The 24,214-nt window shown below is 39.5% G+C and overlaps 1 protein-coding gene across 1 annotated transcript in view; it reads left to right on the top strand.

Moving 5' to 3' along the window:
* Positions 1-24,214, top strand: part of LOC124722646 (peroxisomal targeting signal 1 receptor) — a 255,487-nt gene that overhangs the window by 70,593 nt on the left and 160,680 nt on the right. Inside the window, exon 4 of the mRNA XM_047247792.1 lies at positions 5,431-5,579. Within this exon, the coding sequence (XP_047103748.1) occupies positions 5,431-5,579 (149 nt within the window). The remainder of the gene's footprint in view (positions 1-5,430; positions 5,580-24,214) is intronic.

Here is a 24,214-nt window from a genome sequence, read left to right as displayed (position 1 = left end):
ACTGCTGTTACCACACTACTCGAAAAGCTTTACATTCCATATAACAATGAGAACAATCAGTTTTTAACAAAATAATTTAATTGGATAGATAAAAATCTACTCATCACCTGGTGGCAGAACACACATATTAAAGAAGGTATGAATTAGGCAAGCTTTCGGAACCAGAGGCTTCTTCAGGCAGAAGGGTTGAAGGGGAAGGAAGAGGGGTGAAGGGAAAGGACTGGAGAGGTCTAGGAAAAGGGATAGATTTCGGGAAAGTCACCCAGAAGGGTGGGTCAGGGGAGACTTACCGCATAGGATGAGAAGGAAAGATTTACTGTTGGGGGCTGCATTGGACAAGATTTGAAAACCTCAGAGCTTGAAGATGGAAGACATGATAATATGCTTAAACATTGTGTGTTAGTTAATAACAGAGAAAAGCTAAGTGTATTGTACATAACAGAGGTGGTAGGTGAGTGGTGAAAAATACAGGCAAGACAATGAAAGATGTACAAAACTAAGAAACATCCTTGTCATCCTATGCAGTAATTCTCCCATGACCCTCAGTTCTGGGTGACTTTCCCGAAATCTACCCCTTTTCCTAGACCTCTCCAGTCCTTTTCCTTCACTCCTCTTCCTTCCCCTTCAACCCTTCTGCCTGAAGGAGCCTCTGATTACAAAAGCTTGCCTAATTCCAACCTCCTTTTATATGTGTGTTCTGCTGCAGCTTGGTGAGTAGATGTTACATCTACATCTATATGATTACTCTGCTATTCACAATTAAGTGCCTGGCAAAGGGTTCAATGAACCACCTTCAAGCTCTCTCTCTACCATTCCACACTCGAAAGGTGCCTGGGAAAAACGAGTGCTTAAATCTTTCTGGTGTGAGCCCTGATTTCTCTTATTTAGTCGTGATGATCATTTCTCCCTATGTAGGTGGGTGCTAACAGAATGTTTTCACAATTGAAGGAGAAAACTGGTGATGGAAATTTCCTGAGAAGATCCCGTCGCAACGAAAAATGACTTTGTTTTAGTGATTGCCACTCTTAATTCACATATCATGTCTGTGGCACTGTCTCCCCTATTTCACGATGATACAAAAAGAGTCACCCTTCTTTGTACTTTTACCTTTGTATTTTTATGGGTTTCTTTCCCTGACATAGTTTTCTATTAAAAGATTGCAATGAAACAATAATGGAATTCAAATCAATGTTCTTCAGATTATTTATTTATTGATCATTTATCATGACCAGGTTAGAGCCTTAAGGTCCTCTCTTGCTTCTGACCAGGAGCATTATAGTAACTGTGTGTGGCTATATAAGCACAAATGGCCACCACTTCAAATCAAGCAGTACAGTTGGTTAGAACAAATCTTAATGACTTTTACAATTCAAGGATGAAAACTAAGTTTTTAATTCTCTCTACTTTAAAAATGCAGATGAGAATACAATAGCACCATCAATCATTTACTATCACCTTGTATACATCTATTGATGGGCATGAATAAAGCAGTAAACTTCATTACACTATCATGTACTAGCTGACAAACTGAGACCTTTATGTTCTTCGATACCAATAATAGACTAATGATTAGCACAGTTTTAGCATATGGGGACCTGTAATCTTTTATGATGTGCCACTGCACTTTTGATCAAACTTAAGTCATGTACAAACATGTAGATTTTAACCAAGTTGTCGTCGTCATCATCATCATCATAATCATCATCATCATCAAAGATTGATTTTTGAACCACACAGTAACTAACCCATGGGGGCCCTGAATCTGTTGTTATACAAAAAGGCACTTCTAGTTGAATGTTCTCTGTGTACAAGCAAGTAAAGCTTAATCATGATGTTCTTTAATGAAATTAGACTGAATAATAATGTACACACTGTCCAAAGTGTGGGGGACCCTCAAACTGTTATGTACTACTACACATCCTTTGGAAGGCACTTTTACTATTGATCAGCCTGCGAAATAAAGACAAACTATTTTTATAATAAAGAAACATGATTAATATAAACTTACATAACACCTAAAAACATGAGAGTGGCCTGTAAACTAGTGTGGTTCACAACCTATTTAGCAAAACACTTTTCAGGTCCTAATTTGTGTGCCAACTAAAATAATCTCGGTATTACTTCTTTACATCATCATAATTTGCTATCAAAGGATATAATCACTTTGATAAAAACTTGGAACTATTTGTGGATTAGGAATCAGATCCTAATGTAGGTGAGCGTCATTCAATGTCAAGTCAACTCAGTGCTTTTACTCCCCATCACAGATTTTGATGAAATCGAGGGCAGGGGTAGCCTACAATTTTATTAAAATACATTGGCCCATTTCGAACATATGGCAGTGTGAAGTTGTCAAAAATCACCAAAAAAATGCCCTACTGCCTTAATTTTGAGAGTTGCTACAACAAATTGAAATCAAGATAAAATGGTGGGACAAGTTAATTTTGTAGCATTTCGCATGAGCTTTCCTATAATAGAAACGCAATATGGGTTTGAGACGAAAATTGTTTTTCAAATTAAAATTTTTAGTTTATCAAAAAACACATCTTTAAAATTCTTCAAAAATTATATACAACACTTCACTTTAATGATAACTAATTCATGAAGTGAAAATGGGACTGTCATGAGTTCACACCTTTACACAATTTTAAAAACACATATTTAACTAAAGAATAACATTTTTGTAAAATTTATTGTTTTAAACTTTAATCTTCATATATCTATGCAGACTTTCAAATTTACTGATAACCACATACATTTGACAGGTCATTTATGAAACCTGATGCATGCAGTATGCGTGTTAAGATTTCACTTCTTTTTAAGTGTTGCATTGGTTTTTACAATATCCTCATGAATTTTATATATTCTTCCTGTTGGTGTTACTAGGTTCAATTTACAAAGAACATCATTCACAAATACTCACAGAATACAAAATTTTGCAAGATTTGCAAAAGACAGTGATGGGTGAACTGGGTGAAGGAAGGTGGCTTTTAACTTCATAAAGGCCTTCATCTTTTGTTTAAGTATTAACTAACCACCATTTCTTGTTCTATATGGCATTAATGTAGCTATTAATATCCCACAAAGCTATTTATTCTGGAGTTTTTTTTAACTGTTTCAACAGGAAATTCTGTTGTAGCTGAAAAAGTATTTACCCATATTTTTTATGTATTTGATGCTGTTGGTATAGAAGTGTATCCCCTTGTGATGGCAACAGACTGACTAAAGCACTATTCTTGAAATCTTTCAGTTTCATTGTACTCTTCCTGTGTTGAAGATTCGAAGTGTGCAGATGTGATGCTTTTAACTGCTGAAACAAAACGTTTCAGTGTCAAAATCTTTGTGGAAACATAAATTTACCAAATTATGTTTTGGTTTTATGAATTGAATTAACTTTTTTTTGTAACAGTAGACTGCTATGATGATGTGGTACAAACAGTTAGAAATTACAGCAGAGATCATATGTTCTGTTTTCTTCTCTCCTTTGTAATACACTACAAAGTGGTGCACTGTTGCATCATCACTTGACCAATGATAACTCTGCGCCTCATCTTGGATCATGAAAGTGTAATTCCCAGAGAAGTCACATATTCACCTTCATTCAAGTTTTCCAGGATTTCATTAGCAAAAGAGCTTTACTGCTTGGCTAGAAAATCATGGAGTATGGTCAGTTCTTCAGAAAATACTCAGTGAACTCCGATGAGGTCTCCTGCATTGTTTCCAAGTTACATTTGTCTGCTGAGACCCACTGTCGAAAGGTGATATTTTCAATTATGTTATCATCAAATGCATTTTGTAGTATACATTTTATTGGGTTGCTTACTGAAAAACAATTACAGTTTCCCATAATACAGTGAATTGATGCTGAGTTGCACAGCACTTTTACCACACAGTTGTTATAAGAGGCTAATTCTCCATTGGTTAACATACTGAGCTTAGCATTTTCTATCATGACTAGTTCAAATAAACAATGAGATTTTTATCCCAATTTGTACTTTTTACATCCACTCAAAACTTTAATATTATAGCAATCACAGTACAATTGTTTCTAAACAAAACTAATATTTTTAGTAGTTCTGATAAAATAATCACTCATAATAGTCTAAAACATATTACACACAAATTTATGGAAAGAATTTATTTATATTTCCACTTAAATCTGTAAATCTTACAAAAACGTCATTTTTAGTGAAATATGTATTTTTGAAATTTTATTAACTTGTTAACCCATGACAGTCCCACTTTCATAATTAGGGAATTAGTTAACAATAATGTGAAGTGTTGTATATAATTTTTTGAAAAAAAAATTGAAGATGTGCTTTTTCATTTAAATCTGAAAAACAATTTTCATCTCAAACCCATATTGTGTTAATATCACAGGAAGCGCATGAAAAATGCTGCAAAAGGACACCTCTCCCAACATTTTAGCATAATTAGGAGAGTTACTGCAGCAATCTCAAGTTATGGTATTGAGCCACTTTTTGGTGATTTTTGACAGTTTTATAGTGCCCTATTTTAAAAATGGATCAACATATTAATGAACTAGGTATTTTCCTTAACCTGTATGTAGACTGCCTCTGTGCCAAGTTTCAGCAAAATGGTGAGTTAAAATTCACATTAAAATTGTGCTGATTTGACATGGAATGTGACGAAGATCAAAGATGTGTACCTGACACACAATTTAAATAAACAGTTACACAGAGAACACCTCACAAAAAACTGGTTCAAGCATAATATTACAATTCTAACGCATTGCATTGTCTAGCAGTGGTTAAAGAGTTGAGCCACTGTGGCGGCAGTGTTGGCCAGAATTATGCATCCATGGCTCTTCATGTAACATGATCTCCGAAACCTCTTCTCGACAAGAGAGTTATAAATGAGAGCATACCACTATTTGCCACATTGATGTAAACAAATGCCAAACTCCATCAAAGACACTATGGGACTTAACATCTGAGGTCATCAGTCCCCTAGACTTAGAACTAGTTAACCTAACTAACCTAAGGACATCACACATACCTGTGCCCGAAGCAGGATTTGAACCTGCGACTGCAACAGCAGCGCAGTTCCGGACTGAAGCGCCTAGAACCGCTCGGCTACAGCGGCCGGCCTCCACACTGTACACAGCCCTCCCTCTACCATTCCCTTTCCCTCTGCCCCCGCCGCCTTCCCTCTGCCCCCGTTGTTACTTCTGTCAGTCCTTGAGCCCACCATTCCCCATCCCTGATCCCCCCTTGCAGCTGCCTGTCCCTTCCCCTACCCTTAAGGACAGGTAAAGTGTGTCATGTTCTAAAATCATTTGACAACAATTCTTAGTCAGTACTTGGATGTGAATGGCAAAAATGATTGTGGATTTATCTCTGAAAAGAACAATTACAATGTTTAGAGGAAGCAAGTGTGTATTTTAAATTTCTTTATTGTTTTTCGTAGCAAGAGCCAGATGGGGAAGCAATTTGGAGCTCAACAATAGAAACACTAGATAAAATATTACCAGTTAATGCCAACAGGAATGCAGAAGAATATGAGCTTGGATTTGGCCCAAATTGGATTGATGAATTTTTCAATGAATATGATCTAAAGTAAGTGAGCTAACTTGCATTTCATTGTTACATAAACAGAGTGCATATATCATAATTATAACAAATGTGTTTTATTTTTACTTGTGAATAATTTCTTTCTGCCTGGTTCAAGATGTTCAATGACCTGACAAGAGGTTTAATGGTACCATCAGTAATTTTGTGTACCAGAACATCACTGAAGCCCTTCTGTGACATGCCTGCCACTAGAACCAAGTACATGCCTGGTGTGTGGGCCACTAAACACTGTATTGTACACAGTTCTTGTAGGAATGTCTAAAATTCCTTGCCTCATTGTGTAGACTGGTGATGTGGACCACCATCACAATGGAATGTGTTCAGTGTATATGTGATGCTGGCAGCTCTGTGAGTGAATTTCATGTAAAAACTCACTTCGCAAGTCAGTGATGCTGTTGACTCTAGTCAATGTGTTGATGCCTGCCAGATAGCATTTGTGGACAATGTGCTTGCTTCGCTGAGATTGTAGAGTAAGTACTGTGAAAATTTACACTTGGTTGAGTTTCACTTCAGGCTTGCACATCCTCCAGAAATAGCATAATACAGCCCAAAGGTGTTTTTAAGTAGTCCTGTCGAACAGCAGCAGCAAAAATTCTGTTTTTGAGATAATTATAAAACTATGCGATACCGATGTTTATTTTGGTGCTGGAATATGCATGCCAGTACCGCAAGTAGACATCCACTGAGTGGTGACAAGTGGCCTGTTCAGATGATTCGGGTTTTGTAATCCATCGGACAGATGGCTGTCAGATCATCAGAAGGGCCCACACTGGAGGAGGGAGTGTTAAGGCCTGGGGAATGTTTTTGTGGCATTTTCGGGGTGATCTCATAGTTCTAGAAGGCACAAAGGATCAACGCAAGTATGCATCTATCCTGGGGGCCCATGTCCACCCCTATGTGCAGTTGCTTTTTCTCGGCAAGGTGGCATCTACCTGCAGAACAATGAAACATATCGCACATCTCACAGTGTACTTGCATGGTTCAGAGAGCACCAGGAAGAGTTTACCATACTGCCCTGGCCACCAAACTCCTTAGATTTAAACCCAGTTGAGAATCAGTGCGGGTAACCTTGATCAGACTGTTTGCGCCATATATCCTCAACCAAGAAACCTAGTGCAGCTTGCCATGTTACTGGAGTTGGCATGGCTCCACATCACAGTCGGTACCTTCCAGAACCTCATTTACCCACTTCCTGCATGTCTCATAGCAGTCTGTGCTGCGGAAGATGATTATTCAGAGTTAAGACAGGTGGTCACATTAATGTGACATTCAATAAGTAATGCAATATATTTTTTGCTTGGCCAGTTTTGGTTGAAAAATACAGATTTTGTTGTGGGACATCAAGGAATATTCCTGCCTCAACCTCTGTAGTTTCATAAAGTTCCTATTGTTGGTGGCACTGTGTGTAGCCTTCAAAATGACATCTGTAACAAAGGTGTGTTTCAAACAGAGAGCTGTCACTGAATTTCTTTTGTCAGAAAACCAGAGCATCACAGATATTCATAGACACTTGCAGAATGTCTGCAGAGACCTGGCAGTGAACAAAAGCATGTAGAGTAGTCTGTCAAGGTGTCTTTCATCATCACATCAACTTGTCCAATCTCCCACATGCCAGTTAGCCACATGCTGCTGTGACTCATACAATATTGGAGTGTGGGGACACAATCATTCAAGGTGATTGATGGATGACACACACACACCTCACTGCTGAACTGGGTTGGTAGTCTGACACAGTCATCATCCATTTGTGATACTCAAAGATGTGTGCCCGCTGTGTTACTCACCGCCTAACAGAAGATGATAAAGAGCGTTGAAGGACCAGCTATACAGAGTTGCTTGCACGTTAGGAGTATGATCATGACAATTTTTTTATTAAAAATAGTCACAGGCAATGAAACATGGGTTTTTCACTTTGAACAAGAAAGAGAATGGCAATCTATGGAGTGACGTGACTCCACATCTCCTCTGAAGAAAAAGTTCAAAGCCACAGCCTCAGCTGTTAGTCATGATGATGGTCTTCTGGGACTCTGAAGGGGCTATTCTGTTTGATGTCCTCCCTCATGGTGTGACAGTCAACTCTGAAATGTATTGTGATACCCCCAGGAAATTGAAGGAGTGACTTCAGCATGTTCATTGCCACAAAAAAGCAAACAAACTTTTCCTTCTCTATGACAAAGCAAGACCTCACACAAGGTTACGCACCCGAGAGCCGCTCACAAAACTTCATTGGACTGTTCTTCCTCATACACCCTACAGTCTGGATCTCGCACCTTCCAGTTTCCATCTGCTTTGCTCAATGAAGGATGTACTCCACAGGAAGTGGTACATGGATGATGGGTAGATTATTGATGTAGCAAGATGTAGGCTCAGTGTTGAGTCAGTAGAGTGGTACCATGCAGGCATACAGGCCCTCTCAGTGATACGGCATATGTACAGAAGTTTTTGAAAAATAGGGTTTTGTAGCCAAAGAGTGCAGGTTAAATGTATCTATTTATGCATTAAAGTATGCACAAAAATACTGGAAATATATGCTAAATAACCAAAACTTTACATATTTGCACTTAAAATGAGCGAACCTGTACCTAAAAGTAACTCAAAATAGATCTTAAAAAGTATGAATCTAACAATTCATTGGGCATTTCTAACATTACAGTAATACTAAACTAATTCTGAATTTATTTTTAGTTATGTTTCTAATAGTAAATTACTAAATATTGTTCCAAATCTTTTGGAAAGGCCTTCCTTACATGTGTCAAAATAAATTGTACATTTTGAAAAGTCCCCTCTGTGTCACATTATGTTGCAAAGTTGAATTTCATTGATGTGATGCTGCTTGCAAAATAATCCTGAAAGTATGTCTGGAACTGTAATGTCTCATAAACATTTTATCACAAATTTAACAGAAATCACGCATATGCTGATTTTGTAATGTATTAAAAAATTCACTTGCAATATTTCATATAAGATTGAGTGGCATGAAAGGGAAGCAGCGGTTGAGAAGGGAATGAGACATGGTTGTAGCCTGTCCCCAATGTTATTCGATCTATATATTTAGCAAGCAGTAAAGGAAATAAAAGAAAATTTTGGAGTAGAAATTAAAGTCCAGGGAAAATAAATAAAAAAAGTTTTAGGTCTGCTGATGACTTTGTAATTCTGTCAGACAGCAAAGGGCTTGGTAGAGCAGTTGAACGGAATGGACAGTATCTTGAAAGGAGGATATAGGTTGAACATCAGCTCAAGTGAAACGAAGATGATAAAGATGATAATGGAATGCAGTCTAATTAAATCTGGTCACGCTGAGGGAATTAGATTAGGAAATGAGACACTTAAAGTAGTAAATGAGTTCTGCTGTTTGGGCAGCAAAATAACTTACGATGGTCAAAGAAGACAGTGTATAAAATGTAGACTGGCAATGGCAAGAAGCATTTCTGAAGAAGAGAGATTTCTTAACATTCAATATACAGGGTGTTACAAAAAGGTACGGCCAAACTTTCAGGAAACATTCCACACACACAAATAAAGAAAAGATGTTACATGGGCATTTGTCCAGAAACGCTTAATTTCCATGTTAGAGCTCATTTTAGTTTCGTCAGTATGTACTGTACTTCCTTGATTCACCGCCATGATTTCATACGGGATACTCTACCTGTGCTGTTAGATCATGTGCCTTTACAAGTATGACACAACATGTGGTTCATGCACGATGGAGTTCCTGCACATTTCACTCGAAGTGTTCGTACGCTTCTCAACAACAGATTCGGTGACCGATGGATTGGTAGAGGCGGACCAATTCCATGGCCTCCACGCTCTCCTGACCTCAACCCTCTTGACTTTCATTTATGGAGGCATTTGAAAACTCTTGTCTACGCAACCCCGGTATCAAATGTAGATACTCTTCGTGCTCGTATTGTGGACGGCTGTGATATAATACGCCATTCTCCAGGGCTGCGTCAGCGCATCAGGGATTCCATGCGACAGAGGGTGGATGCATGTATCCTCGCTAACGGTGGACATTTTGAACATTTCCTGTAACAAAGTGTTTGAAGTCATGCTGGTACGTTCTGTTGCTGTGTGTTTCCATTCCATGATTAATGTGATTTGAAGAGAAGTAATAAAATGAGCTCTAACATGGAAAGTAAGCGTTTCCGGACACATATCCACATAACATATTTTCTTTCTTTGTGTGTGAGGAATGTTTCCTGAAAGTTTGGCCGTACCTTTTTTGTAACACCCTGTAGATTTAAGTGTCAGGAAGTCATTTCTGAAAATATTTGTATGGAGTGTAACCATGTATGGAAGTAAAGCATCGATGATAAACAGTATAGAAAAGAAGAGAATAGAAACTTTTGAAATTTGAGGATTAGATTGGTAGATCATGTTATGAATGAGGAGGTACTGAATAGAATTGGGGAGAAAAGAAATTTGTGCCACAACCTGACTAGAAGAAGGGATCAGTTGGTAGGACACATTCTGAGGCATCAAGGGATTACCTATTTAATACTGGAGGAAAATATGGTGGGTAAAAATCATAGAGGGAGACCAAGAGGTGAATACAGTAAGCAGATTCAGAAGGATGCATGTTGCAGTAGTTACTTGGAGATGAAGAGGCTCGCACAGAATAGGGTAGCATGGAGAGCTGCATCAAACCACTCTTCGGACTGAAGACTACAATAATGACATTTCATATAAATTGAGGGAACCACAGATGACTAGAGATATTGCAGTGGCTGTTATTTTTCAAGAAACAAAAAGTGTCTGGTTCAGTGCTGTATTTCCTGATTATGTGATACATTGATCTGTTTTGACAGCCAAGACAAGCAGCCAGGGAGAGTTGCAGCAGAAATAAACTTGATTTATATGTGGTGGTAAATTTTGTTTTTGTGATCCTTAATCACCGTTGACCATGCTTTAGTAAAAGTTCGCAGTGGTTCTGAGCAAAGCTCAGCTGACCAGGTAGTAATAACTTTTATGTGAATCAGTTAAACCATGCAAAATTAGCCTTATAGTTTAATGGATTGTGTCTAGTGATAAATGAAATGTGGAAAAGCCCACTTGATTGTACAAACATAATATTAATAATTACTCACTTAAATCTTCACTTTTGGGCCAGACGGTGTGACCAAGCGGTTCTAGGCGCTTCAGTCCGGAACCGCACGACTGCTACGGTTGCAGGTTTGAATCCTGCCTCGGGCATGGATGTGTGTGATGTCCTTAGGTTGGTTAGGTTTAAGTAGTTCTAAGTTCTGGGGGACTGATGACCTCAGATGTTAAGTCCCATAGTGCTCAGAGCCATTTAAATCTTCACATTTCTTAATTTTTGAGCAGCAAAGATCTTCACCAACTTCTCCATGTTGAGTGAACATGCAGTCTGTCTTTTCACTACTATTATGGCAAGATGTCTTAGCTGCTGTTGCTCATTGAAGATCTCAGATAGTTTTTAATGATCTGTAACTTTGAAAAGCTACATTCTGCAGAGGCTACAGTCACTGGCATGCACAAAAATATTCTTAACACAGTTGTTATATTTAGGAAAGTCTTGAGAACTACTTCAAAATGTGTGTTGGCAGTTTGCTGAAGCACTGGGGACAACAGATTAAATTCATTCACGAGATCCTACAAATTTATGTCTCCTGACTGCATTTTAGGGTCTCTCAAAGCATTCACAAGATTTCTGTATCTTCTGTTGACATTGTATTTCTTTATTGTCAAGTTCTTAATGTCACAAATAACAATGAACCTTCACAGCAGTTAATGAGCTGCTGAAATTTTTCCTTCAGAGACATTACAGCAATGTCTATCTCACTATAGAAGTAGTTTATCCCTAAGTGATTCTCTACCCTGTAATGGGTTCATCCTTACTTTCATAACAAAACTACCCTTTAACAATTGCAGATGTGGGTTCTGTTACCTGAACATCATTTCCGAAAGCTGTATCCAATTCCTCTGCTTCTTTCTTAGCCTTTTCAAAATTGCTGGCTCTGTATTCTTCAATAACACTAAGTGTTGATTTTATTAATTTTTCTTTAGTGTCTAATTGCATACCTTCTTGCTGAACTGGTTTATGGACTCTGATGATGTGGCAAAGGATACTGTGCCATATCACAACACACAAAGCATATTTAAATTTTGTTTTTCCCTTAAAGAGACAAGATGCTTCATTGATACACATTGGATCAGATCATTTTTGTAGGTGTTGTTTAACTCTGCTAAAGAAAGTCTTATGTTATTAAGCTCAGATCTTACAACCTGAGCACTTCCAGTCCTAGCCTCCCATGTTGTCTCACATTGCGGCTTCAAAGTCCAGCTTATGTGATTCTTCAGTGTTTTCCAGGGCTTCACAGAGGTAGATCTATGCCAAAAAGTAACACAATTACAGAAGATTTAACTACATCTCTAATAACCAAATGCTTCCTATGAACATGGCAGTTGGTGTAATGAGCTCTTGGATTTTCTTCAGTGATACAAATTTGAGTTCCGCTCTTCTTGCCCTTTCTGTTGCATCTGCTGTTGTAAGATTTTGCTTGACAATCTGCTAGCAGTATGCCAAGGTTATCTAGTATTGAAGCAACAATTCTGCGAGATTTTTTTCAGTAGTGTCACGCCCTTCTAAAACACCAGAAAAATATTCGATTGCAACTGGTTTGGAAAACATGTCTACCACTCTTAAAACCATGTGTAATTGCTCCTTGTGACTTAAATCTGGTGTACAGACCAGTATTGTTGAATAATATTCATTTTGAATGTACTATTCTTCAAGATAGATAAAATCCGATCAGAAATTATGGAAATTATTTCATTTTGTATGCCCTTATGTAAGTAAGTAACTAATCTTCCAGGTATAGCCACATGATTTATACAGTCACATAATATGGGATCAAACTCTTCCGTTAATTCTGCTTGCACTAAAAAGTTTCCATTACCTTAGTGTTATTCGACCTTTTTGCCGGGCACCCAGGTCCACTATGAATGACCACCTGGGGCAGTGTGCATTTGTTTTTTAGTTAGTGGCAAAGAAGACAACTGTGAGAAATTTAATTTCTGGTGTCAACCTGTGTGGCCTCGTTGGAATTCAGCTTAGGATACTGGCCTGCCTGTGTAAGTAGCCATAACCTTGAAGCTGAACTATTGAACACTACTCTAATTAGCACCAATAGTGACTGCTGTGTTTTCAACCAGGTTTTTTGTGAATTGGTTGTAAAGTTGATGAACTATGAATGTTTTTTAAAAAAAGGACGACAAGGAAAGTGGTAATGAAGATAGGAAATAAAGTATCGAAAATATGGTGATAACTAATTAATTTTGATTTCACATCCACTGGTGTGAACAATGAAGAGTGCCCACAGTGTGTTTTGTCTTTGAAAGCACTTTCAGTTAAGTGTATGCTACCTAGCAAATTAAAGAATCATTTAGGAAGTGTTCATAAGAATGATGTGGTCAAATGAAGAGAATATTTTTGTAGAATATTGAGTCAAATACAAGAACAAAAATCATCATTTTCTAAGTAGGTGAAAATTGTGAATAAAGTACTCCTAGCATTCAACGATGTAGCATACCGAGAAGCAAAATGTAAGGGAACCCATACTATTGCATAATAATTAATTCTTCGGTATGCTGTTGACATGATGACTATTATGCTTGAAGAATCCATGGCAAAAGAGCTTTTGCCCATTCCTTTGTCTGATACTACAACTAGTCATCAAATTGAAGATTAAAGAGAGGATCTTCATGAACATACTATAGAATAAATCAGATTGAGAGATTTTCGTTTGTAGCTTGATGAAGCTATTGAGAGCAATAGAGATGCTCATTTAATTTTCTTTGTGTGATTTGTTGATGGAAAAAGTAATGAAATGATGGAAGATCTGTGTTTTTTTTTTAAACCAAGTACTGCAAACTGTCATGAATGTGGTGAACTGTATTAGAACTCACCCTCAGATTTTTTAGACAAATGTGTCATGATATGGGGTTGAACATACATCTCTCTTATTTTATAGCTGTTGTTTCCCATGGGAAATCTATCGTAGCACATTTATGAACTTTGGAGAGAAGTCTGTTCTTACCTGGAAGAAGTGCTTTATAGACACTGACTTTCTATTAAAGTTGCATATTTATGTGGTGTATTTCAGAAGTTAAACTCACTGAATAAGTCTCTGCAAGGAAGTGAAACTGCATTGAAAAAGCTTTGCTCTTAAAAAAACTGCTGCTTTGGAAGACCAAAATGAATGTCGGAGGAGAAATGGACTGCTTCACATGTTTGCAGCACTTTTGGCAGTGGCTGTCATTAAATCCAAGTGTAGATCCAGACTTTGTTTAGAGAAGGAAATGAGGGTAGCTATATTTCATTCGATGCCAAGATTTGCCAAGTTACAGTATAAGAGACATGCTCAATTTCCCAGTGAGGTGATCAGTGCTTTATTAATAACTTTTTAAAAATTATTTCAATTTTCACAAGGTATCCTGCAGGGGAGTCACAGAAACAACATAGTTGGTCAGGGGAGCCATGAACTGGAAAAGGCCAAATACCACTACATTAGCTGGATTTCCCAACATTTCATGGTCACCTTTTAATGGAGGATTTATTTCGGCAAGGAAACATGCTATGGAAAATAACATAAACGAAACCGATGCTGCCTCCTGACACAACTCCCATCATCCAAAATGCAGTGTGTCTGGGACCTTCTTTCCCTCGAGCAGTGTGGGGACCAGAAACCTTTGCAATTCCTGTGCCATCTCTGAAGCCTGATGGAGCCACACAGCCTCAGACAGCTCCCTATACAACATGTAGCTGGCTCGCTGCCCAGCCCTGATACAGATGACTGTGGCGTCATATGCTAACCTCTCCCTTGCCGATGCCGCCAGCCTCACCAACTGGGTCCACAAGATTTTGGCATCCCTGCTTGCAACTGCCACTGCCGAGCATCAGGCCCATCCCCAGCCAGCGCAGCTAGCTTTCCATCACTCTGCCAGCCACTCGGCTCCATGAGCTGTTAATGATATCACATGCCACTCCTGTCCCCGCAGTACAGCACCCAGCAGATGGCCTATATGACATCCTTGCCTGCCGCATTGCTGACATGGCAATGCTACAAGGAACTGTGGCCTTCATTGATCCCGATCGCCGCCTACCGTGCAGCTGCAGCCATCAGTGTAGTGATGGCTACCACTGCAGCCCTTGCTGACCTGCCGACACCTCTCATGACACAGTCGGCCTCTGGTGGTATCATGAGCTTTTCAGCCTGGGTACTGTGAACTGCAGGGAGCTCAGCTCTTGACACACACACACACACACACACACACACACACACACACACACACACGTCAACAGGTCAACAGCCACTGGGATTATAAGCATCTAGCTGTTGGCCGATCTCCCAGCACCTGTTCATCCGTGATGCTTGCTCTGCAACACCTTTCCTGATTGACACCAGCTCCAAGTAGTCCATCTTGCCACAGTGACTCGTGCAGGACACTGGCACTGCTTCAGCCATCCTCCTGATGGCAGCAAACAACTCTACCATTGCCACCTATGGCATACATCACCACATCCTCGACCTCGGCCTACAATGTGACCTCGCCATGGACCTTCACTGTTCCTGATGTCACTAACCCCATTATCAGAGTAGACTTCATTAGACAGTACCACCTGCTTCCTGATGTTGCAGGCAAGTGCCTCATTGACAGCAACACTGGGAGATCAATGAATTGCACCATTTGTTTCGCTGTTCTTTTCTACATGAAGCTGGTGGCATATTCCGGCCCCTGACTGGTGCAGTTTCCTGCTCTTACATATTCGTCCAGCTTGCCTCAAGAGGTCTGCCATGCAACTGTCCACTACATCGGCACTGCCTCTGGACCACCTGTCTTCTGCCATCCATAGTGTCTACTACCACACACACTCAGGATCGCCAAGGTCGAGTTTGTTGAGCTGCTCACCGCCGGTGTGCTGCACCCTTCAAAGAGCCCGTGGGCGTCTGCCCTTCACCTTCTCAAGGAGAAGGATGGCTCCTGGTGCCCATGCGGTGATTACTAGAAGCTAAACAGACGCATCATCTGTGACCGATACTCAGTGCCATTCTTATGCAGCTACAACAAAGTGCTGGCTGGAGCTACAATTTTCAGCACAATTGACTGCACCAAGGCTTTCACCTGGATTCCAGTTGCATCTGAGGACATCCAGGAGACTGCCATCATCACGGCATTTGGACTCTACTGGAGCACCTTTATGACCTTCGGCTTCCATAATGCTGCCCAAATGTGGCGACATTTCTTGGATGGCGTGCTGTGAGGCTTGCTCTGCTGTTTCACCTACTTGGAGGACATACTCACCTCCAAAGTATTCTTGAATGTCTCCATAATGCCAGCATCATCTTCAGCACAGCAAAGTGCATTCTCAGTGGTAGTGAAGTGGTGTTCTTGGGCCATCTCATCATCTCCACTGGCTCACGTCCCCTGCCCGACAAGATAAAGCCATCCTTAATTTCCCACACCCAGAGACATTCAAGTACCTACATCTCTTCCTCGGCATGTTAAACTTCTTGTGCTGCCACCTGAGGAATGCCACCACTATGCAGAAGCCGTTCACCGCCACCCTCCTCGGTTCCCAGACAAAGGGGAACAAGCCAGTGCAGTGGACAGTTTCCCTGCCGCTAAGTGCTTCTTGGCTGATGCTACCCTGCCAGGGTGTATATGACCCAGGACAACCGGGAGATCCGGGAAAATCTCGGGAATTTTTCTATCCGGGAGAAAACTGGGAAAAACCTGGGAATTGTTTAGAATTCCGGGAATTTTTCATTGTTTTAGTTTTCAGTTAAATTTTTGTGATTTTGACTGGTAAGAACCAATACTCTAACAAAGGATATTATTGTATCCCGCTACTGCAGAATGATACTGCAGCAACAAAACATGAATGGGAGAAAAAAAAAGGAAAACAAAACTTAAGTTGCAAAGGAAATGCGCCATATACAACAACAAAACAGTGCTCATACAAGTGCCTGCCGACAGTAAAGTGTGCCAAAGGCTTTAGGAACACTATGCAATGCTTTATAACAACAAATTGCCTCCAATGAGCGTGACGTGACAACTGTTTAGTCGTTTGAGCAGTTGCGGGTGGGCTCTTGCACATGCGCAGTTGAGTTGCGTATGAGTAGTACCTTCTCCCACTTCTGGTTACGGAAGTGTGGCTGGGCGCCACTACTTAACATTACCCCGGTTCGGAATTATCGTAGATCCGGGGCTGATGCACAGAGCAGTCAGAGTTGTGGTGGGGAGGTGGGTCGTCTCCATGTGACCTGTGTTTACGTTTAGTGATTTTGTTGTTTCCTCTTCGTTTATTGCTCTCACGTTAAATGATAACAAAACAGATTTTTGTGGCCGGAAGCTACCAAATGAATTAAAATGCGTTCGCATAATTACGGCAGGCTAAAATATGTTAATAGTTTCAGATTTTATTTCCACCTTTAACAGTCAAGCATTAATCGCCTTACAGAACAATGAAGTTATTTTTGCTGGTTTGCTAAAGAGATTTGGCTTGTATTAATCCTTTCTACTGAGACAGTGAATTTATTTGAAACGAAGTGTTTAATTTCACACTATTGGCCAGTTTCAACTGTTCGCTGCATTTCAAGTGCACGTATGGCATTATGCTATAATAAAGAACCAAACATGTGTATTGGTACTCCAAGAAAATTTACATACGGATGTGCATTTTATGCACTTTACTATGGGTCGCGAAATCCCGATGCTCTTGAAGTATCCTTTAATGTCTTGTTCCTTTTATGACATAATGTAAGATCTTTTAATGTTTTACACTTACGAACATATGGGCTTCCTGCGTCATCGTAGCCACACAAGCGCGGTGATGTCAGTTATCTGGCGCTTTCTTGCAACTGCTGAAACGAACCTATTTCTAACATGTCGCGGGAAAATATTGCGAATGGTGGTTTGAAAAGTGTTACATTCAAAGCAGATTTCCTTTTACGCAAGATGAATTATGTGCGAGAATGTACGATGAATTTCTTAAATCACAAAGCGTTTGACTCTCATTTAAAAATCAACTCTTTGAGGACGACCATTTAGAAGTATTTCGAACCCAGAAGATGAGACATTTGCGTCGTTATTAAAAATTTTACTGGCACATTTGCGTGATGTATCTTAAAGTGCAACACACGCAAAAAAGATCAACATTATATGTGGAAGCTTAGCTTCTCTTCCAACTTATTAATCTTAGAGACCAGTATTATATGTGAATGCTATGTATATTAATTTGCGCCATTAACTTTTCTTATTTGTGTATTCGCGCTACTTAAGAGTGATCTTGCTATTGGCTGACTACATGACATGACCTATTGCTGTCATCAGCTGACGAGATCACGTGAATGAGCTATGACGCTTACAAAAGCACATAACAATCTCGATTTCAATGCTTCGGAAAGTGACATGCGTTGTTTGGTGGAATTTATAGCTTCGTAATACGAAAATATGCAGATACATGTTGCTGCACATCAAAGGTCTTTCAAAATGTTTTTTCCCCCCTTGAGTTTTGTTTTCTAAAGTGCCGGGAAATTCTACGTCGGTATATAAAACCATAAACATCCAAAGGATTGATGACTTTTACAGTGCCGAGGAAGAGTATACTGTCACTTAACGCGGAAAAAGTGTATTTTCATCCGGGAGAAAGTGTATTTTTAACCGGGAAATCCGGGAATTTTTTTCCTTGTCCACGTATACACTCTGCCTGCTCATCCGCCCCACCCCACTGCCCCACTTGCCATCATGGTCAACTCCAGCCAGACCACTATTGGCGCTGTCCTGCAGCAGCATGCTGGCAACACCTGGCTACTGCTCGCTTTCTTCTCGAGCAAGTTCTCTGCCACTCAACAATGCTGGAGCACATATGACAGAGAGCTCCTCCCCATCTATGGGCCAATCAAATACACTTGGCTGTTGGTGGAGGCCTATCACTTCATGGTCATCACTGACTACAAGCTCACAATGTTTGCCCTTGCAAAAAACAGTGCTCCTCACATCAATTCCAGCAGCTGTCATTTTGCCCATCCCTGCATGCACAGGATTGGACACAGGCCCAGGGTGATCCTGACCCACGCCCTCCACCAGTACCAGCCTTCGCCATAGCCACCTCAGTCACCACTTGAGCTTCCCTCTCGTGGGGCAGGGGGGGGAGCGGGAGAAGTGTGTGGCAGCATCTCACCGTATGGCTGTCTGAGCAGTTCAGTGTACGCATAGCTTGCAACGGCTGTCTATTAAGGCAGTGTGTTTCTCCCTTGGTGTGATAATTCCACACCAAGCTGTCGATTGTACTTTGACTGGATACCTGCACACTATTGTCTCTGGCTACCAATAGAGAACACTATCTTGGCCTGTAGTGAGACTTCCACCAACCTAGCCACAACTAGTCACCATCTTCCCACTGCAGTGTCAACATCAGTTCCTGCTCTGCGGTCATACCACAATGGATATGCCAAGTGCTGACATGTAATGTGAAGTTATGAGACACCCATGCCACATTGTCTCTACCATTACTACACAGCTGAGCATGTGAATGGTGTTTTATGGTATGTCTTTTGCTGAAGACTATTAATTCCACACCTCACATCAGATTATCGCTGTGCTGCTGAAACCTGGGGATGAGACTGCCACCTCACTTGGCGTCCGCCCTTTCTACCATCGCACACTCTTTTCCATTGCCAACCACGCTGGCAAGTGGCTTTGTTCAGAAATTATGAATTTCAAGACTACTGTATTTACTCGAATCCAAGCCGCACCTGAAAAATGAGACTCGAAATTCAAGGGGAGAGAGAAGTTTTAGGCCGCACCTCCAAATCGAAACAAAGATGGTCCATTGTAATATGAGACACAATTTAGGTCGAATGGACGACGATACAGCTACAGTAGTTTGGTTCGAGTCGTAAGCTTAGCAGTTAAGCTTTACCAGGTAGCCATTGCTATGCGTCAGGCGCTCCGTCCGTATTTATACGGGTACCCTTCCTTTTCCACGTGCTTCGTCTGGTTTGAATCGATTGCTTATTTTGCTTTGATCTGATAAGTGCCGTTTTCTTTGTTATAGGTGTTTACGTCACTCTAAGCTGAAAATGCATTACTGTACTGTGTCATGCACTCTTTGTCGCATTCTGATAGTGCGTGTTTACAGCCTGTCGCTGCTCGTGGCATGGCTTACTTTTGTGTGCGTTACCGCTGCTTACTATTAAGAGAGAGAGAGAGAGGAATCATCTCATTAGCGAAACAATGGCAAGAGAATGCTATTTGTTGTTACTTACACTGCTGCTTTCTTTGATAATGATCAACAAGAACCAAATAATAGACTGCGTATGATAGAACATGTTCTGAACGAGAGTTAGGCGAAAATTTTTCTCCATTTGAAAATCTTTGCAGCCGCTTCTTTAGTACATCAAATTCTGCACAGAAATTAGTCATCTTAGATTTAAAAATCTAGTCAGTTGCCGTGCTTCATTTCTGACTATCACTATTAGGCATAAGAGTAATACGAATATAAACGTGACATGATACATATATTCTTCCGCATTTGCTGTTGTCTCACTCTAGTTTCGTAGTTTATTAGGCAGACAGGATTTAAATGAGATAGCAGCAAACACGAAAGAATACATGGCAAAATATTTATATTCGTATTATTCTTATGGTGAAGAGAATACTGCATGTGATTCACATTTCATCAGGTTCATATTAACAACCATCTCTTCTCACAGGTAGGAAAAAATTCAGAACGTAGAGTTGGCCATATTGACAAACATCCCGAACAGTGTTGCCAGTCGGATTTTCGTAGTACATTGAAATTCTGCTATATTCGAAGATGAACAATACGGAATTTGTATTTACTTCATTGGATAATGTATGAAAATGCAGTGGTCGAAACTCAGGGAATAGAAAAAAAGCTCGTCTTCCATCCCCCCCCCCCCCCCCCCGTTTTTTTTTTTTTTTTTTTTTTTTGCCACAACTTCAAATTTCTTTTTTGAGATGACATGCTACCGTTCGATCACCTCCCTATAATGTGGAAACATTTGCCCAGAGTCTAAATCTGAATGTGGAAAACCAAGTGCCTGAAGCACAACACCAGGCTTTGACGGTGTCCACATATGCTACTGGCATGGAGAGTTGCTTTTCCACTAAATTTTGAAGGGATTTGTACCCCTTCACAATATTACACATAGCTGAGACTTGCCATTCTAGGTACACATAAGACTCCTTCCCATGTGAGCAATAATAGAGTTTATTATTATCCCATGGCTGAAACAAGAACCTAGAGTTGTGAGCATGTAGGCTACTTGATACATGAATCTGTGGCCGTAATAATCGTTAGCCTAATTTGAAGGGGCAACCCAGTGTTTTTCATTTTCTTTACCTCTCACCGAAGTATTCAGTCAGTGATATTTTTCAAACTCTTCCTGGTTTACTCACCAAAGACTCATTTTTCCACAATAATGAAGCAGTCTTCAATTTTATCTTGGAATAAAGGTATTGGTTTTATCTGGAAACGTCAGATTTCACTATACTGTTGTGCAGAAAATCAAACCATAAGTGATCTTATTTGGGGAGTTCATTAGTTTAGTGCTTCAGTTAAAATGCGTATTTTGTGGTATGCAAGTACAAATACAAACTCACCCAATGAGGCACTTAAGCTTCACAAACATGTAAATCTGTGTGGTGCTCAATCAATTTGCTTCTATCAGCCAATCAGAGTAGTTTCACTGCTATATCACATTAAAGATCTTAAAAAATGGACATCTTTCTGTACAGTAGGTTGTGCAGAAGTGACAGGAAATGTCATGTCGATAGCACATTTTACTGGAATGGAGATGGTTGGAAGTATGCAGTTTCATTTGACATTGCATATAGTGCCGTAGTGTTTTACATGGGAAATTAGCTGTCATTTTAAGATTATACACAATCGTCAGCATTGAGAAAAAAATCAAAATCCAGTTTCAGCACAGGGGAGCATGGAAAAATGCTAAATTTTGCAACATTTCGTAAAAGCTGCCAGTTTCACATTGTGTCGCTAAAAACACAAATTTCTCATTATTTTTCACTTTATCATTTTCACGTAATCTTGCTGTACCTACTTATTGGTTGAACATTCTGGTGAAAGGTGGTGACACTGTAGCTGTCAGTTCCTACTCTGCTTATGGTAATATTGTTGGTCCCATTACCACTGTTAGTTCTGTGTCATTATACATTCTCTCAAAAATGAAAGCCCATCTGGTTTTGGTGGTGTTTGCAGTAGATCACTAAAGACTTTTTCTAATATAATAATACCAATCTTATCTGAAATATGTAATGCATCACTAACTCAAGGCATTTTATCAGAGACTGAAATATGCCATTGTTAAATCCCTATTTAATAAAGGTGATGAGAGATATGTCAATAGCTGCAAGTCTGTTTCACAGCTGACATTTTCCAAAATTTTTGAGAAGCTGATGTATTCTACAATAGTATCTCATATTAGCAACTACAGTATCCTCAGAAAATCACTGTTTGTTTTTCAGAACGTTTGCTCTACTGAAATGCCATTTACATGTTTAGTCACCAGATTTTATGAGCATTAAATAATAAAATAGTACCAGTTGGTATTTTCTGTGCCCTCTCTGAGGCATTTGTGTGAATCACAGCATTCACTTAGTAAAGTTGAAGTTTTATAGGACTGATAGTATAGCCAACCAATGGATAATGTCACATCTGACCAAAAGAATGCAGAAAGTTGTAGTTAGTAAGTCAGTCAATGTTCTGGGAGTATAATTCTGAGTGGGGAGAAATCACGAATGGGATTCCCCAGGACTCAATCGTAGGTCCGTATTTCTCATATATATCTAAATAATCTTCCATCTGATATGCAACATGCAGAAGTAGTTATTTTTGCAGATGACACTAGTATTGTAATCAGTCCAAACATGCGTACCTAACAGAAGAATAAATGGTGAACAAAGTTCTTAAAAGTTCATTGGCTGGTTTTCTGCGAATGTTCTCACCACTCCTAGTTTTAAAAGGACACAACATGTTCAGTCCTGCACATCTACGGGTACTGCATCAATGATAAGTGTAACACATGGTGATGAAGTAATATATAGGCTGGAAACTTCAAAATTCTTAGGTGTCCGTTTTGATGAGAATTTAAATAGGAAAAAGCAAATTTTATAACTCCTAAAACAACTAAGTTCAGCTTCATGTGCCCTTAGAATCTTTGCAAATGTTGGGGAGAGACAAATCAGTAAGTTGACATATTTTGTGTATTTTCATTCATTAATGTCAAATGGAATGATGTTCTGGGATAATTCGTCTTTAATAAAGAAAGTCTTCATTGTGCAAAGAATGTGGTGCTCACCCATGATCATCTTGTAGACTTTTGTTTAGGGAGTTGGACATTTTGACTACTGCTTCATCATGTATTTGTTCCCTCATGAAGTTTGTTGTAAATTATCCACTACAGCTCAAAAGTATCAATGATATATGTAATTACACTACCAGAAGGAAAATGACATTTATTACTACACATTAAGGTTGAAAGTGAAGTAGAAACAAACTGAGAAAGTTTCTCCTTGATAACTCCTTCCAGTACACAGAAGAATCTCTATTACTGTAATGTGTAAAAGGTTTTGGGTAGCAATAACAACTCAGATCCGTATATCTTTTTCCTTTCTGTATAAAAAAAGAGAGAGAGAGAGAGAGAATCAAACTGTATATTATACATATTAATTTGCAATGTGAATGCAAAATGACTCATTCCATATCATTACAATCTATTGTCCAAAACGATCCCTGGAACTTGTAACTAACTACAGCAACATGAGAAAAGGAACCTTTTCTCATTTCCACTTCACCTCATTCTGGATCTTATGTTGCTACTGATTTCAAATTCCTTGTTGGTACTGCTGTCGTAATAACTGTTGATGATTCTGAGTACGATACTTTTACTGCTACTGAAGTTGTTACTTCCTCCTCTACCATTGCTATCAAAGGTGTTCCATTTGCAAGTGGTACTTTTGTGACGTCTAGAAGTGGGAGAGCAGGCACATTTTCAGTAGGCAGTTGCTGGTTGCTTTCTTGGGTGTTATCTCATCAATCTGGATCTTCTGGTGTCTGTAATGGTGGTAGGTCATATATTTCACTTTTTATGAATGTAGTTTTTACTAACTCACCAAGGTTTTTTTCTTACATAAATTGGATATATATTTCTTGTTTAAGTACATTCCATGTCTTGTTAAGAGCATTCTGTCTACATCTACATCTACAGGGTCTCACTGCAATTCACACTTAAGTGTCTGGCAGAGGGTTCATCGAACCATTTTCATACTACTTCTCTACCATTCCACTCTCGACTGGCACGTGGGAAAAAGGAACAGCTAAATCTTTCCGTTCGAGTTCTGATTTTTTTAATTTTATTATGATGATCATTTCTCCCTATGTAGGTGGGTGTCAACAAAATATTTACGCATTCGGAAGAGAAAGTTGGCGATTGAAATTTCGAAACTAGATCTCACCGCAAAGAAAACCAGCTTTGATTCAGTGACTGTCACCCCAACTTGCGTATCGTATCAGTGACACTCTCACCCCTATTGCGCAATAACACAAAACG

The sequence above is a fragment of the Schistocerca piceifrons genome, chromosome X, assembly GCF_021461385.2.
Source record: "Schistocerca piceifrons isolate TAMUIC-IGC-003096 chromosome X, iqSchPice1.1, whole genome shotgun sequence".
NCBI classification, from domain to species: domain Eukaryota; kingdom Metazoa; phylum Arthropoda; class Insecta; order Orthoptera; family Acrididae; genus Schistocerca; species Schistocerca piceifrons.
The sequence above is the reverse complement of the archived record's forward strand: the minus strand, read 5'-3'. Positions and strand labels throughout refer to the sequence as shown.